Source organism: Neovison vison, chromosome 10, assembly GCF_020171115.1.
Source record: "Neovison vison isolate M4711 chromosome 10, ASM_NN_V1, whole genome shotgun sequence".
NCBI classification, from domain to species: domain Eukaryota; kingdom Metazoa; phylum Chordata; class Mammalia; order Carnivora; family Mustelidae; genus Neogale; species Neogale vison.
Window position 1 is genome coordinate 53,932,365 of NC_058100.1, and position 17,573 is coordinate 53,949,937.

The following is a 17,573-nucleotide window of genomic DNA, read 5'->3' on the forward strand; positions in this document are numbered from 1 at the left end:
CTGGGCCTGAAGCAGCTCGCAGCTCAGGGTGGCCATCAACGAGAGGGACGTTGCCAAGCCTACCTCCAGCACCATGTGCTTCCAGATCACCAGAAGTGAGCACCTGCCTCAAGAAGATCGGCTACAACCTGGTCGCCGTGGCCACTGTGCCCATCTCAGGCTGGCACAGCAACAATGTGCCCTGGCTGGAAGGTCAAGAGGGTAAATGAAACATCACCAGGTGACTCTGCTAGAAGTCTCTGGACTCTGCCCCCGACCCAGTCGACAAGCCCCTAAGGCTGGCTCTGCACGGAATGTACAAGATCGGGAACACTGGCACCATGCCTGTGGGATGGGTAGAGACTAGCTGCCCAGAATCTGGGATGGTGGTCACCTTGTCCCCACCCAAGCTCAAGTCCGTGAAGATGCCCTGTGAGGCCTGCCGGAGGCCCTGCCTGATGACAACGTGGACTCCGACACAAAGCACGTGTCCAAGAAGTGGCCAAAGACAGCAGGAACGACTGCTCCGTGGAGGCTGCCCATGCTGTGGCACAGGTGATGGTCCTCAACCACCCCGGGCAGAGCCACGCTGGCTACACGGCAGCGCTGGGCTACCACGTGCTCACGTCTCCTGAACAGAAGGAAAACACGGACCAGCTCTCGGCCAAGAGGCTGGAGGACAACCCTAAGCCCTGAGGCCTGGTGAGGCAGCCACTGTGCAGACGGCCCCCAGCAAGGCCATGTGTGAGGAGACCTCCTCTGAGTACCCAGGTCTAGGCCATTTTGCTGCGCGGGATATGACACAAACAATGGTCCTTGGAGTTATCAAGGCAGCAGATAAGCAGTCATCCCCTGTCAGCAAGGTCCCAGAGTCAACAGAAGTGAAGCATGTCCTCTGCAGTGTCCTCAGCAATCTTCACTATAAAAATTACTTCACATCCTACGTATTTACTGACGAAGGTTAACAAAAGTTAAATAGCTATAGGAAGAAAACTAAAAGCCTCACCATTACTAGCTGTCTCCAAGGACCCCCTTGAAGGGCTTCTCTGGTCTTCATTTTCCTCAGAATCTTCCCTGGACTTTGACAGCCGTTTTCTTAGAGACGTCTTCTCTTCGCCCACCATTGTACTGTCTAGGAAGGAAAATATAAAAAGCTTTTCTTAAGAGAGGAAAACTTTTCCTTTCTTCCTTTCTAGGGCTGGTTTGACAATCAGAGTGACCTAAGACAGATTAATAGGAGAAAAACACATTTAATTTCATATGGAGGGGAGCCCATAAAAATGTGGATCAAAACATGGAACGCTGCTATCTTTCCAGACAAAGAAACAATAAATGTGTGAAGAATTAACTGCTAAGACAAAGAGATTTGGACTTGGGGTAGTAAATCACTGAAGAAGGCTGTTTAACGTTTGTTAAACAACCTTCTCAGCCCTAAATTCCTTATGTCTGGTGATAGGGATGTCCTCTACTATCCTGCTATCCTGGTACAAGGAGGGTACGTTTCACATGGGAGATTTACCTCCTATTTTCAGAAAGACAAGGGAGGCTCAGAGCATCCTCATGCAACAGATGTTCTTAAGTTAACTTTGACTCAAAATAATATGCCAAAGCGGCACATTTTGGGGTGGTGTATTTGCACCCCTTCACTTTACTTTGAAGTACATGGCTTAGGCAAATGTCACAGTATCACCATATTCACCGGAGGTGACAAATGATGTGTTCTCTTCCTTTTGTTTTAATTTAATCATGTTTAAGCATTTTCTAACATACTGTAACAAATTCAAATAAATGAGTCCTTATAAAACAACTGGTTTCAAAGGTCCTTGTTTAAACAAAGCCCTCATCCCTAGAGAACAATTTAGTTGAACAAGGCATAGTATGAAAAATTCAGATAAGAAGAGGTGCCTGGGTGGCACAGCTGGTCACGTGTCCAACTCTTGGTTTCATCTCTGGGTTGCGTTGGGAGGCTGAGCCCCAATTCAGGCTCCACACTCAGCAGGGAGTCTGCTTGAGTCTCTCCCTGCTCCCACAAATCAATCAATCTTAAAAAAAAAAAAAAAAGAATTAGCTAACAGAAGGTAAGTACAGAGATGCCACAAAATAGAGTAGAATTAATAGGCAAGTCAATGGTAAAAACAATACCTGAAGTTCAGATGAAAGAGCTCATGAAGAGATGGGAAAGGTTTCACGGAAAAGGTATCTGAACTGAGTCCTGAAGGATGAGAACAGAGTGCTCCATGGATGAGAAAGGGTTAAAACAAGGTCCTTCCAAGCCCTGCCAGGGGACCATGACTAATCAGAGTACTTTAGTAGAGACAGGAAACAAGCTTTTGTTGAGCAGCTCAAAGTTGGGAGGACTCTGCTGGGTGCTTTACACTTTCTCATCTAATCTTCAGTAACTCTGCCAAAAAAGAGGTTATTAATCCCAGTTTGTATATTAAAACAAGTTAAGGCTCAAAACGGTTACTGTCAAGGCCCTCTGCCCACACACCAGGAACATACCTATAGCTGAACAAGTTGAATTTATTAAGGACATGCACCAAGGGAAACCATGAGGAATTCCAGAATATCAAAAATGACTTACTTAGGATTTGGGAATTGGCTGGGTGATTTTTTTGTAAGAGTCCAAAGCAGCAGGGGTTCACTCTGGCTGGGCACTATCAGAACGTGGGAACAATTCTACAACTGGATAGATCAACAAATCTCTTTACGGAGGCTAAAGCTGTAACCAGTAGAACAGCAATAATCATTCGCATCATAGCCTGGAGTGAGGGATGTCGTGTATTTTGTGAGTTGGACAATGCTCATGTTTTGTCTAGGTCAAGACATGATTATGGCATTTTCTTGTTTTTGTCTTGATCCACCATGGTTAGAGAGTAGCCTTGTCTGATGCTGATATTCAGTGAAATTGTTTGTGTTCAACACAAGAATACCAAGACCCAGATGTTGGGTTCCAGACTAGCTCACAACAACATCGAAGCCAGCTGTCAGTGCTCCGGGATGCCAATGGCTGCTTTTCTTCTCTTGACAGTAACTTGCCCAAGACCACACAGGGCCAGATTTGAACCTGGGTCAGAATCCAAACCACAAACACCATTCACTCTCTGAATTTTTTTTAAGTTGGTAACAGAGAAATGTGATAAGGGAAAAAACTAGAAAGGAGAGCCAGAGTTAAACTCTAAAGCCCTAAGAAAGGAGGGTTTTGTTTTGTTTTTTGTTTAAAGATTTTATTTATTGGGGCGCCTGGGTGGCTCAGTGGGTTAAGCCGCTGCCTTCGGCTCAGGTCATGATCTCGGAGTCCTGGGATCGAGCCCCGCATCGGGCTCTCTGCTCAGCAGGGAGCCTGCTTCCCTCTCTCTCTCTCTCTCTGCCTGCCTCTCTGCCTACTTGTGATTTCTCTCTGTCAAATAAATAAATAAAATCTTTAAAAAAAAAAAAAAAAAGATTTTATTTATTTACATGACAGGCAGAGATCACAAGTAGGCAGAGAGGCAGGCAGAGAGAGAGAGGAGAAAGCAGGCTCCCCACAGAGCAGAGAGCCCGATGCGAGGCTCGATCCCAGGACCCCAGGACCATGACCTGAGCCTAAGGCAGAGGCTTTAACCCACTGAGCCACCCAGGCGCCCCAAAGGAGGGTTTTTTTTTGGTTTTTGGTTTTTTTAGTTAGGCAACAGCGAGCCATTCTAAGCACTGAAAAATACGTCCACAGTCCAACTTTAGGCAGATTGATAAACACAGTACAAGGCTGACTCCAAAGCAGTATTTTACTAGATATTCATTAGTCTCAGGCAAAAAGAAATATAATGAAGTCCTCGCTACATTATTTTTAAAGCTCCGTATTTTAAATTCTAATACTAATGGCCTTTCTAAACTTTTAAAATGTCTTTTCCAGGGGCACCTGGGTGGCTCAGTGGGTTGAGGCCTCTGCCTTTAGCTCAGGTCATGATCCTAGGCATCCTAGAATCGAACCCCGCTTTGGGCTCTCTGCTCGGTGGGGAGCCTGCTTCCCTTCCTTCCCTCTGCCTGTCTCTCTGCCTACTTGTGATCTCTGTCAAATAAATAAATAAAATCTTAAAAAAAAAAAATCCTTTCCAGTATGAAATGTAGTTCATGGGGAGTCTGATTGTTTTCTTAAGCATCATTCCTTAGCAATGTAAACATCTGACTAATCTATATCATTTCCCTTCTGGTTTTTTCAGAAATCAAACAAATGAAACAGAATTATGGATCAGGTCAAAATTTTTGGGAGACCAGTAGGAGCCAATTTAAAGAAACCTAGGAAAGAAGTCAGGGCCACTGATGAAGTTAAAAGTGCTTTGTGTAACAGTGACAGAGGAAGCCCGAGGAGCACCTAACCTCCAACAGAAAAGAGAAGTGACAACAGACAACTAAACTCTGGGGGATGCCTCAAAGTAAGACATCAAGAAGTAGAGAAGAAAATCAGGGAAGAAAAATAACAGAGATATAAAGATGCAAAGAAAGAACCAAGATGTTTTAAAAACGAAGGAATTATACAGGGGTAATGTGGAATTTAAAAATAAGGGCTGTACTTTTTTTTTTTCCTGGCATCTAAACAAGGACATGAAGGGTACTATACTTTTCCATGTTTATGTGTTTCACAAGTACTTTATTCTCAACATAATCCGTAAGGCAGATATGTTATTTTATTCCCCAAATACGATCTTTGGTCATCGTGTCTTTCCATATACTCTTTCCTATCTCTAGAAAGCTGTTTGTCCTCTGCTCTTTATTCCTCTAACCCTGCCCACCCATCAAAGTGAGGGTCACAGAAGCAGCAATAGTAACAACAGAGCTTTGATTTAATGAGCCCTACCCACCCATCAAAGTGAGGGTCACAGGAGCAGCAATAGGAACAACAGTAACAACAGAGCTTTGATTTAATGAGCAGCTATTATGTACCTACCAGATACTGTACTGCCAAGTCCTTTATTTTTCCAACCTTAGGAGGCAGGTACTAGCCTCATTTTACAGGAGGCTAATATGGTTTAGAGGAACTTAACTTGCCCAAATCATCTAATTCTCCAAAGGCAGAACTGAGATCCAAAACCAGACCCCAGGAATTCCAGAGCCTGGCCTGTGATGACCAGATGACCCTGAATGACCTCCCGTGCTAAGGTTTGAGCACCATCTCACACATCACACCCTCCTCTGCGGTCCCACTGCACTCTGTATCCTATCACACCACGACACTCAGCGACACCATCTGCCTCTTACACTAAGCATCAGCTTCTCCAAGACAGGGACAATAACCTAACCCTAACCCTCAAATCTAGAAAGGGAGCACCTGGAGCATGACTGGCATGCATGAGTACAGAGCGACTAGTTAGTCCAACAGGATACCGTGCTCCTCATAGAGGATCAGGAGGAAAACGGATGCTGGGAGGATGACAACGAGCATCATCTTTACTATGCAGAGCTCCCTGTATCCTACTCATCAAGACCTAAGAGAATTGTTCTTAATCGGGGGTGAGAAGAGGTCCCTAGACTTTTAAGGCTATGCAAAAATTTAAATATTTCAGCAACTAAGATAATTACACATTTTAATCACATGAAGTTAAGTTGTACGAGGTGACTAAAACAATGTTACTTTGCTTTTGGCTGATACTGTATCATGCTGATTATCCCTTGTTGATTAAAAGCATTAATAAACGGGGCACCTGGATGGCTCTGTCAGTTGAGCATCCAGCTCTTGGTCGCAGCTCAGGTCTTGATCTCAGGGTCAGGTCTTGATCTCAGGGTCGTGAATTCAGGCCCTGCCTCGGGTTTCATTCGAGTTGTGGAGCCTACTTTAAAAAAAGATGAAAAGTGGCGCCTGGGTGGCTCAGTGGGTTAAAGCCTCTGCCTTCGGCTCGGCTCATGATCCCGGGGTCCTGGGATCGAGCCCTACACATCGGGCTCTCTGCTCTGCAGGGAGCCTGCTTCCTCCCCTCTCTCTCTCTGCCTGCCTTTCTGCCTACTTGTGATCTCCGTCTGTCAAATAAAATAAAATAACCTTTAAAAAAAAAAAAAACACAAAAACTTAATGAAACAAGTTTGACAACTAAATGGTGTTTAACAGCCCCCCTTACCCTGTTCAGCAGGGAGTCTGCCTCTCCTTCTCCCTCAAGTAAGTAAGTATTTAAAAAAAAAAAAACACTTAATGAAACAAGTTTGACTACTAAATGGTATTTAACAGCCTCCCCCCCCCCAAAATTTAAGCCTGGGTATCCTATGGAGTAATGAAAACAATCAAATTCTTGGTGATAAGAGGAGCAGTCTAGAGAACGAAGCCTTCTTTCAAAAGCTAAAATGCAGGTACTGAGTCTGTACAATTACACCACCATAGTTTAAATCTAGTTATTTTAAAGTGAATACTAACTTCTATAGCCTCAATATCCTCTACTTTGAAGGAAGTGAGAATTCCATTGGCACCGGATTTGGTATCCAAACACTAGAAGGTAGTTTACACCCCTGCTCTGTCATACCACAGTGTCCTTGGTAAATCCGCCAACCTCTAGTGAGTCTGTTTCCTCATCTAAAACATGAAGATAAATACTACTGCAGGAAGTTATAACAAAAGAGACAATATACCCTGAAGTGTCATCATTACTAACAACCAAGTTTGCAAAACTACCCAAGTAATCTGATACCTACGTATCTACCTCCTGTATGGTAAGTGGTGGTCAAACATTAAACCATACCCTCTGTCAAATTCTGTTTGCTTTTATGATGTACTAGATGAGGGTAAATAAAGGGCCATATTTATACACCTTCTCAAATGCAGCTCAAACACCATGTGGCTTCCAAGAAAATATTCAATTTTATTATTGTCAAACATACAGATGTTAGGAAGGACAAATTACTTAAAATGGTTCACCTGGGGGCACCTGAGTGGCATAGCTGGTTAGGCGTCTGACTCGGTTTAAGCTTAAGTCATGATCTCAGGCTTGTGAATTCGAGCCCTGCATCAGGCTCTCTGCTCAAAGCAAAATCTACTTGGGGTTCTCTCTCCTTCTCTCTGCCCCTCCAGCCCAGGCTCTCATGCTTGCATGCGCTCGCGCTCTCTCTCTCTCTCTCTCTCTCTCTGGAGTAAAGAAATAAATCTTTAAAAAAAAAAAAAAACAACAGCTCACCTCAATTTTGAGCAAGTCCTCAGATCATCAGATCATGTGACTCAGAAGATTATGAGGGTACAGGGGCGCCTCGGTGGCGCAGCGGGTTAAAGCCTCTGCCTTCGGCTCAGGTCATGATCTCAGGGTCCTGGGATCGAGGCCCGCATCGGGCTCTCTGCTCAGCAGGGAGCCTGCTTCTTCCTCTCTCTCTCTCTGTCTGCCTCTCTGCCTACTTGTGATCTGTCTGTCAACTAAATAAATAAATAGATTATGAGGGTACATCTCTGAACCTCACTCAGTCCCCCTGCCTCTCTCCCTACCACTAATTTCTCTACACTTCTTTAACTTCAACACCCATGTACAAAGATCCATCCAATACCTTGGCCTCCCAGCTCTTTGACTTCTGTCCCCAACAAACTCTTCTTATGTTCCAATTATACCTTCCCCTAGAACTTACTGTTAACCAACAATTTACCATGACCATAGTTCTGATTCCCAGCAACTGAACCACTGATGTTCCCTCCAATTCCATTCTCGCAGTCTTCTCCATCTCAGTTAATGGGACTAGCAGTTAATTCTGCCCAGGTTTTTTAAAAGCCCAGGAGTCATCCTTAATTCTTTACTTCCCTTATCCAATCCAAAAGCAAGTCCATTTTACTCTACCTTCAAGATAAATCCCCAATTTTGACGCCTTCTCACTACATCCACCACTTTTCCTGAGTCTAAGTGTGGTCCCGTCTCATAGTAGTAGCCTCCTAACTGGTCTGTCTTCATTTTCTCCCTTCTGCTCTACTTTTTAACACAGCACCCAGACTAATCCTTCTAAGGGAAGTCAGAGCAAGTTACCCCCTGATCAAAACCCTCCAAGAGTGGATTTTTTTTTTTAAGATTTTATTTATTCATTTCACAGAGAAAGAGATCACAAGGAGGCAGAGAGGCAGGCAGAGAGAGGGGGAAGCAGGCTCACTGCTGAGCAGAGAGCCCAATGCAGGCCACAGGCCTCCATCCCAGGGCCCTGGGATCATGACCTGAGCCAAAAGCAGAGGCTTAGCCCACTGAGCCACCCAGGCGCCCCAAAGAGTAGGTTTTGTTCTAAGTGCTCACCACGGTATAGTAACTCTTCCATGATCTGCCACTCACCTCCCAGGCCCTCCCCCACTCCACCACTTCCCACAACTATTCTCACTTGCTCTGCTTTAATTACTTTGGCCTTCTGCTGTGTTTTGGACAGGCCAACTCATTCCTACTCACAGGTCTTTGCTATTTCCTCTGTCTGGAATATGTCCCCCAGATACTCTCAAGCCTTTCTCGAACTTCACCTCATCCAAGTTCTCTGTTCTAACACCCCCTCCTCAGGGACTCCCCTCTCTACCCTGACTAAACACTCTTGCACCTTCTTACTCTTATCCTTTACTTTATTTTTCTTCAGAACCCTTACTGCCCAGCACATTATCACATTTATTATCTACCAACCCCACAGACTAGAATCCCCATGAAAAAAGTACAATTCTGTCTTGTTCATTATTTTCTCCAAGTATCTAGAACCATGCCCGAACACTCTGTACTTAATACACCTTTATTAAGTGGATCAAGTGTTACCAAGCATTTTCACGAATGTTGAAGGAATGAAACAATGGTCCTTCACATGTCCATGAAGGACATGAGAGCTGAAATGATAATTTTATTCCGAACTTTACCTACTAAGGCTAAAAGATAAATATAAAACAGTTTATGAGGACATTTGCCTAGCCTGGGATTTCCATTTTTTTATACACACACACACACAGGTGCTCTGCTCTAGAGTTTCAGACTTCTCATCGACATCTGCTATTCAGGACCCAATTCTAAACTTAGATTGCTTAAGTGACTCTGAACAACAATTTGCTGACAAATGCTATGCCCTTTACTCCATTGGAAAATTCTCTCAAACTTGAGAGACTGTTCTCCTGAAATCATTCAAATAATTAAAAATAAATTAAGAATTGTTAGTGAGGGCGCCTGGGTGGCTCAGTGGGTTAAGCCGCTGCCTTCGGCTCAGGTCATGATCTCAGGGTCCTGGGATCGAGTCCCACATCGGGCTCTCTGCTCAGCAGGGAGCCTGCTTCCCTCTCTCTCTCTCTGCCTGCCTCTCTGTCTACTCGTGATCTCTGTCTGTCAAATAAACAAATAAAATCTTTAAAAAAAAAATTAAAAAAAAAAATTGTTAGTGAGTTCCCTTTAGTGAGTACTTAACTATTTGCTATACTCTCTCATAAGACCTTTATGTAACAGGGCACCTGGGTGGCTCAGTGGGTTAAAGCCTCTGCTTTCAGCTCAGGTCATGATCTCAGGGTCCTGGGATGGAGCCCTGCATCTGCTGCCCCCCTCCCTCTCTCTGCCTGCCTCTCTGCCAGCTTGTGATCTATGTCTGTCAAATAAATAAATAAAATATTTTTTTTAAAAAAGACCTTTGTGTACATTCCCTCCTTTAATCCTAACAATAACCCTAAGACGGAGGTAATCCCGTCAGCATCTTCAAACAGAAAAAGGCAATGGCTGCCAGAGGCCTAACTCTAGACAACAGTAAAGAAAGTAAACTTTTTTTTTTAAGATTTTTATTTATTTAGGGGCACCTGGGTGGCTCAGTGGGTTAAAGCCTCTGCCTTCAGGTCAGGTCATGATCTTGAGTCCTGGGATCGAGTCCCGCATCGGGCTCTCTGCTCAAGCAGGGAGCCTGCTTCCTCCTCTCTCTCTCTGCCTGCGTCTCTGCCTACTTGTGATCTCTGTCAAATAAACAAATAAAAATCCTAAAAATATGTATTTATTTATTTATTTGTCAGAGAGAGAAAGATAGAGGGAGCACGCAAGCAGGAAGAGGCAGGCAGAAGGAGAAGCAGGCACCCAGCTGGGCAGAGAGCCCAATGTGGAACTCTATCCCAGGACCCCAGGGATGAAGACCTAAGCAGAAGGTGGCCACTTAACCATAACCACGCAGGCATCCAAGGAAAACAAAAAACTTTAAAAGAAAAAATCAACATTGAAGAGAGAGAGCAAAAGTAAGTCTTTCAATGAAGGACCAGAGGGTTATGTTTCTTATAAGGCCCATAAAACATCAATGTATCGAATTAGACCTTGAAAGTTCAAACTCAAATGACCCTGGCACCTTAAAAAGTCTATGCTGGTTTAAACTTTGAAGGCAGGGGGGTGCCTGGGTGGCTCAGTGGGTTAAGGGTCTGCCTTTGGCTCAGGTCATGATTCCAATCAGCCCCGCATCCGGCTCCCTGCTCAGCAGGAAGCCTGCTTCTCCCTCTCCCTCTCCCTGCTTGTGTTCGCTCTCTCACTGTGTCTCTCTCTGGCAAATAAATAAACTCTTTAAAATAAGTAAAATGAACTTAGAAGGCAGAAAAAAAAACTTTGTAATTTGAACTGAAAAATTTTCTTTTAAATTCTGACACTTCAAAGGCACATGTCAAGTATGTGAAAATTCATGCAGATTAAGCACCTCTTTCTACAATGACATCAGATAATGTGTTGTGTAACGGAGAGGTGTACCCCCATCACACTGGTTGCACAGGCGCGTGAACGCCCTCACACACACATACAGTATAACAAACCATTTAGGAAGTCAAACAAGTCCTCATCGAAGAGGTGATATTCTAGCCAGAGTTCAAAGAAGAAATGAAGTTTCTAGGTATCAAAACAGGATGGGGGACGCCTGGGTGGCTCAGTTGGTTAAGCAGCTGCCTCGGCTCAGGTCATGATCCCAGCGTCCTGGGATCAAGTCCCACATCGGGCTCCTTGCTTGGCGGGGAGCCTGCTTCTCCCCCCCCCTTTGCCTGCCATTCTGTCTGCCTGTGCTTGCTCTCTCTCCCGCTCTCTAATAAATAAATAAAATCTTTAAAAAAAAAAAAAAAAGAAAGAAAGAAAACCGGATGGGACGGAGAGAGCACTTTATGAAAAACCTAAGTACAGACCTTGGTGACGGATTCAGTATTTTAAGTATTTTATGGAGGTCTACTACAGTACCAAGCCCTGGGATACAAAAATGACTACGTAACAGCCTTTGCCCTCAAAGAGTGAAATTCTAGTGGGTAAAAGACAAAAACATAATTCTAACACCTAGTGGTATTACAGAGCTATACCTGAGATGTACAGGGTATTAAGGAATTACAAAACTGGTGCCGAGGAAAGGTCTCCTAAATAAAGTAAAATCTAGGTTAAATCTTAAGGAAGAGAAGGAACACGGTATTCCACAGGATACACGGAAGGGCATGACAAAAGGTCAAGGACGCTTAGAACTGATTAGAAGACATTTGCAACTTCACACAAACAGGGAGCTGCAGAGTTTAAAAAACAAGAGGACGGGGAGCCTAGCAGGTTCAGTCCTTGATTTTTTTTTTTTTTTCCAGTCCTTGATCTTGATCCTACTCTTGATCTTGGGGTTGTGAGCTCAAGCTCCACGCTGGGGCTGAGATTACGTAAAAAAAAAAAAATTTTTTTTTTTAAAGAATTTATTTATTTGACAGACAGAGATCACAAGTAGGCAGAGAGGCAGGCAGAGAGATAGAGAGAGGAGGAAACAGGCTCCCTGCTGAGCAGAGAGCTCCATGCAGGACTCGATCCCAGGACCCCAAGATCATGATCTGAGCCGAAGGCAGATGCTTAACCCACAGAGCCACCCAGGCACCCCCTTAAAAAAAACTTTTATAGGGCGCCTGGGTGGCTCAGTGGATTAAGCCGCTGCCTTCGGCTCAGGTCATGATCTCAGGGTCCTGGGATCCAGTCCCGAGTCGGGCGCTCTGCTCAGCAGGGGGCCTGCTTCCCTTCCCCTCTCTCTGCCTGCCTCTCTGCCTACTTGTGATCTCTGTCTGTCAAATAAATAAATAAAATCTTAAAAAAAAACTTTTATAAAATATAGAAAAAATAAACAAGAGGGTTACTTGATATTTGTCTTTTAGTAAGATAATTGAGGCAACAATGTGAAGAATGAGAGAATGGCAAGAACAATTAGCACACACACACAAAAGGACCTGAAAATAGGGCTCAAATGGCATGTAATTATTAAATGAACAAATTATTTCACGAACAAATTAGAGATAAAGGAGATAAATCTACAAGCATTAGGCTGAGGTGTCTAGGATATCCAGGTGGCTATATCCAGAGGCATTTGTTAGAAACCTTAGCTGACAAAGGTTATGGGTGTGCCATCAAGCTAAGTAACTACAGATGGGAAAGGGAATAGTTAAGTTCAGTCTAATTGTCTGTGGGTCAGCCAAGTGATAATGAAAAAACAGACAGGTGAATGTCCAAGTCTGGACTAAAGAAAAAGATTTGGACTCGTAAGTGTCAGCTGAGGCCAAGGCACAGGCAGGAAATCTCCTAGGGGGAGACCATAAATCAAGAAATACTAGGAAATTGGGGCGCCTCGGTGGCTCAGTGGGTTAAGCCGCTGCCTTTGGCACAGGTCATGATCTCAGGGTCCTGGGATCGAGGCCCGCATCGGGCTCTCTGCTCAGCAGGGAGCCTGCTTCCTCCTCTCTCTCTGCCTGCCTCTTTGCCTACTTGTGATCTCTCTCTGTCAAATAAATAAAATCTTTAAAAAAAAGAAAGAAATATTTAGGAAATAATAAAGCTAACATTTCCCTAGTAACTACTATGGCTCATTCAATTCTCACAACAACCTATGCAGTAGATACTATCTTCCCATACTAGAGGTTAAGTAATTTTCCCAATATTACAAGGCACTTAAACAACAGTGAAAACCCAAGGCCTAGGAGAGATTAGAGGAAAACTATGAGCAAGCAATGTCATAAATCCGGTTAAAAGATTCAAGAACTAATCGAAAACTATGAACAAGCAATGTCATAAATCCAGTTAAAAGATTCAAGAACTGGGGCGCCTGGGTGGCTCAGTGGATTAAGCCGCTGCCTTCGGCTCAGGTCATGATCTCAGGGTCCTGGGATCGAGTCCCACATCGGGCTCTCTGCTCAGCGGGGAGCCTGCTTCCTCCTCTCTCTCTGCCTGCCTCTCCATCTACTTGTGATTTCTGTCAAATAAATACATAAAATCTTTAAAAAAAAAAAAAAGATTCAAGAACTAATCTGATGAATATCATGGAAAATTCAAGTTAGACCAAATAAATAAATAAATAAATAAATAAAGGAAGGAGGGAACTAAAACAGGAGGTGGGACCTAGAATATTTCACAATTTGGGGACATTAACAGCTACAATTTACTTTACTTGTACAATCTGTTTCAGGAAGAAGGACAAAGAAATATATTGGACTGGGTTGCAAAATGAGTTGAGGAAGTAGAAACAGTGATCATAAGACCAGTCTCTCAGAAGGTCTAGCAATAAAGGAAGCAGGAACTCATGTTTACTAATCCAGTAACATTTACAGTACTGGGGAAAAGGGCAGGTGCACAACTGATCACATTTAACATTTGCATTTTAAAAGACACAAAAGATTCAGAAACACTATAAAGCCTGTCCAAAGTCACACAGCCAGTAAGTGGCAATGGAAACATTTTCACTCAAGGAGACATAAATCTGATCAGAGAGCTATTTTAAAATACAATATACAAAGATTCCAATCTATGCACTGGTTCTGTCATGTTCAGTGTGACATTAAGAAAGCAACATAAGGGGCACCTGGGTGGCTCAGTCCGTTCATCAAGTGTCTGCCTCCGGCTACCCTCCTGATCCCAGTACCCTGGGATCATGCCAGCATTGGAATCAGGCTCCCTGCTCATGAGGGAGTCTGCTCTTCCCTCTCTGCCCCTCCCCCTGCTTATGCGAGCCTCTCTCTAATAAATAGAATCATTTTCTTCTGCATAGATTTTTTAAAAGATTTTTATCTATTTATTTGACAGAGAAAGACCACAAACAGGAAGAAAGGCAGGCAAGAGAGAGAGAGGAAGCAGCAGGCTCCCCGCTGGGCAGAGCGCCCAATGTGGGACTCTGAGATCATGACCTGAGCCAAGGCAGAGGCTTAAATCGCTGAGCCACACAGGCGCCCCAATAAATAAAATCCTTTAAAAAAAAAAAAAAAAAGGAAGAAACACAAAACTGATTTGTCAACTGAATGTCAACTTTGGCCTGCATGCAGTGTACCTGTTAAAAAAAAAAAGCTTTCAGGGGTGCCTGGGTGGCTCGGCTGGTTAAACTGCCTTCAGGTCACAATGCTTGAGTCGAAGGAAGTTGCTCAGCAGGGAGTCTGCCTCTCTTTCTGACCTCCCCTACTTTTGTGCTCTCTCATTCTCTATACCAAATAAAAATAGATAAATAAGCAAGCAAGCAAGGTTTCAGGGATGCTTGGGTGGCTCAGTCCATAAACATCTGCCTTCATCTCAGGTCATGATCCCAGAGTGTTGGGGATCCAGCCCCAAGAGGGAGCTCCCAGCAGGGAGCCTGCTTCTCCCTCTGCCTGCCATTCCCCACCCCACTGCTTTGTGGGCGCTCTCTCTGTCAAATAAATTTTAAAAAGCCTTTCCTTCCACCTTCAGTGAAGGAAAAGAGAACAATTGCAGATATATTTACAATTCCAAAAATAAAGTTTCCCCCCCTTCCCTTCCCAACAAAGACTTAACCCAAGTACAACCCTACAACATTTAAGTATCTCTAAAAGATTAAGTCACTTAGCTAAACTAAAGAACCCAAGATCTCATTCACATCTGTATGGGCAATATAATTACTTACTCTAAGTGACAAATGAAAAAAAAAGAAAAAAGTCATTAACTGGCTTTTGTTTAAAACTTTTTTCATTTCCTTCCCCAAAGGAAGGGGCACTCCTTCCTTGTTAACTCCCTTGTTAACATTTTCCATTCAAACAAGTTCTTTCCTCTGTTCTCCAACTCATTCATTCTTTCCTTGTGCCAGGTGCTTGACCAGACTCTGGTAATTAAGACACAAAATAGATGCATTAGCCCAGCCTTCTCTGAAAGGTACATGCTAGTAGAAAAAACAAAGAGAACAAACCCTACCAACTGATGATTACCTGCTGCTAAAGAAAACAGATTACCAGGTGGGCTTAAAAGAGATAAGGCTGGGTTTCCTGAAGTGATAACTTGAGGAATGTGTTGGATTTGAGTAAAAAAGAGAATGCCAGGGACGCCTGGTGGCTCAGCTGCTTAAGCTGCTGCCTTCGGCTCAGGTCACGATCCCAGGGTCATCAGATGAAGTCCCGCATCCGGCTCCTTGCTCAGTGGGGAACCTGCTTCCTTCTCTGCCTCTGCCTGACCCTCTGCCTGCTTGTGCTCTCCCTCTCTCTCGCTCGCTCGCTCTCTGACAAATAAATCAATAAATAAAATCTTAAAAAAAAAAAAAAAAAAAAGAATGGCACATCAGAGGTGGAGGAGACCCCAAAAGACCAGGAGATGGTGAAGAGGACTTCTTAGAACAAAAATAATACCAATGTGGCTTGTGTCTAAGACCCAGAAGGAAAGTGGCCCAAAATAAAATGGAGAAGAGTGGCAGCAGTATTTTGGTTTTTATTCTAGGAGAACGTCAAGTGTTTTAAGAGTTCTAAGCATGTGAGACATGGATACACGTGCGTTTTAAGTGATTAGTCTTGAATACACCAGAGCTCCTTCCAAAAGCCATTCTCCTGCCTAGAGAGCACACAAACGTCCCCAACAAGTCATTCACTGATATTACCCACATCAAGGGGGGGGAAAAACCGCTTCAAGATGAATTCTATGCCAAAGGAAGGTACTCTGAAAAAAGTAGTTTCAACTACGGCAGCGACTTAGAAAGTGACCAGTGAACTTCATCTAAATATAAATAAGAAAAACAGCGTTTACAGTTGTTTCTCGGTTACAAATAACTTCTAAATATACCTATGAGAGAAACTGAATGGCTATTAACATTTAACAGTGACAGAAAATTGCACTTTAATATTTAAAAATATGAGCGTGATTACTTTGGTGCCCAGACAGCCTTCGAGGTCTTGAGGCGCCACCTGCCCCCTGACACACTTTTCTTCCAAATCAATTCTAGGCTTCCTGGGCACATTTTTGGTTTCGCTTTTTCAACAGAAATGTCTTCTAATTCATAACTTTACTCCCAGCTTGACAGATGCCACGGGATCTGGGGGGCACGTAACAAACCTCCAAGATTTAAAGGGCGCCCCCGTGGTAACTTTCCCGCCCTCCCCAGCCCCCAATCTCCGCAGGACTCGCGGAGCCTCCCCCTGCCCGCGGCTCCGGGCCGCCTCCCCCACCCTTTGGCCCAGAGCGAGGCCAGGCCCGCCGGGCCGGAGGTGCAAGCCGCCACTTCTTCCCCCTTCCTCTGCGGCTGAGGCGGGGGGACCCGGGCGGGAAGTGAGGCGCGGATCCTCACGAGCATTACCTGGGGCAGGAGCCCGACAGCGGAGACCTCGTCGGGAACGGCAAAGCCGGGAAGCCGGCACCGCGCGGCCCGCAGAAAGATGCCCTGACGGGAGCTCGCCCGGTGCCCAAGGCCAGCGGCGCAGCCAGCCCCGCCGCCAGCGCAGATAAAGCGCCCCGCTCCCCGGCCCCTCCGCCCCCAAGTTCGCAGCCCGCTACGCAGCGTCACGCGCACGGCCCGTGCCGGCTCGCGATTTTATTGGCGGCCCAGGTCGCCGCCAGGCTCCGCCCACCGCCCACGGCTGCCCCGCCCCTTCCCGGGCTCCCGGGTACCCGTGACGGGAAAGCCCAGCTGGCCCCGGCACCCGGACCCGGGAGCTTCGCGCGATCGGGTCGTGACACCCGTGGCAGCAGCTTGCTTTCCGTTTTGCTCCAGCGACCCGATGTGCGGCAGAGAGGAGGCTGAGAGAACGTCCGACATGTCCGAAACGGCACCCGGCGCGATAGCTCCAGACCGGCCGGTCTGGTGCCTCTTCCAGAGATTCAGAGAAGCCACCCCTAGAACCGTGGATCTTTGAAGTTGGAACTAACCCTCTAGGAACAAAACTGAAGCATTTAGCCAGCAGCGTTCATCATGGGATGCTTTACTGCTTCGTAAACTATACTTGACTGTGGCCTTCACAGGCGAACTAGATAAGGAAACAGTGAAATTTATTGCAACAATTAAGAAATTAAAAAGGAGGGGCGCCTGGGTGGCTCAGTGGGTTAAGCCTCTGCCTTCTGCTCAGGTCATGATCTCAAGGTCCTGGAATGGAGTCCCACGTCGGGCTCTCTGCTGGGCAGGGAGCCTACTTTCCCCATACCCGCTCTCTCTCTGCCTGCCTCTCTGCCTACTTGTGATCTGTGTCTGTCATAAATAAATAAAATCTTTTAAAAAAATTAAAAAGGAGGCTTCCTAATCAAAGGAAAAATAATGATGCAGAGAGATTTAGGATGTAGATAAGATGCAACAGTTAATCCGATTTAGGTGAATTTAGAGTAAAGGTAGGTGCAAAGCAACTGATGAGAGCAGGAGAGACTGAGGGGTCACACTCAGCCTACAAACCACTGCGAGCTATCCTAGCCTGCCTAATGACTGAGACCCTACTCCAAGAGCTGAGATAGCCACCCATGACC

General features: G+C 45.0%; 1 protein-coding gene across 3 annotated transcripts in view; it reads right to left on the reverse strand.

Annotated features, from left to right (window-relative positions):
- The window catches only part of SOAT1 (sterol O-acyltransferase 1), a 72,072-nt gene extending 55,467 nt beyond the window's left edge, over positions 1–16,605 (reverse strand). The window contains exons 1-2 of one of the 3 annotated variants that reach the window (XM_044267317.1): positions 16,420–16,605; positions 986–1,111 (exon numbers count right to left, since the gene is read on the reverse strand). In XM_044267317.1, the coding sequence (XP_044123252.1) occupies positions 986–1,103 (118 nt within the window). In that variant the 5' untranslated portion in view covers positions 1,104–1,111; positions 16,420–16,605. Of the gene's footprint in view, positions 1–985; positions 1,112–16,419 lie in introns of those variants that run through there. The other 2 variants (XM_044267316.1, XM_044267318.1) reach the window with 2 other exon arrangements.
- Between the last annotated feature and the right edge of the window lie 968 nt (positions 16,606–17,573).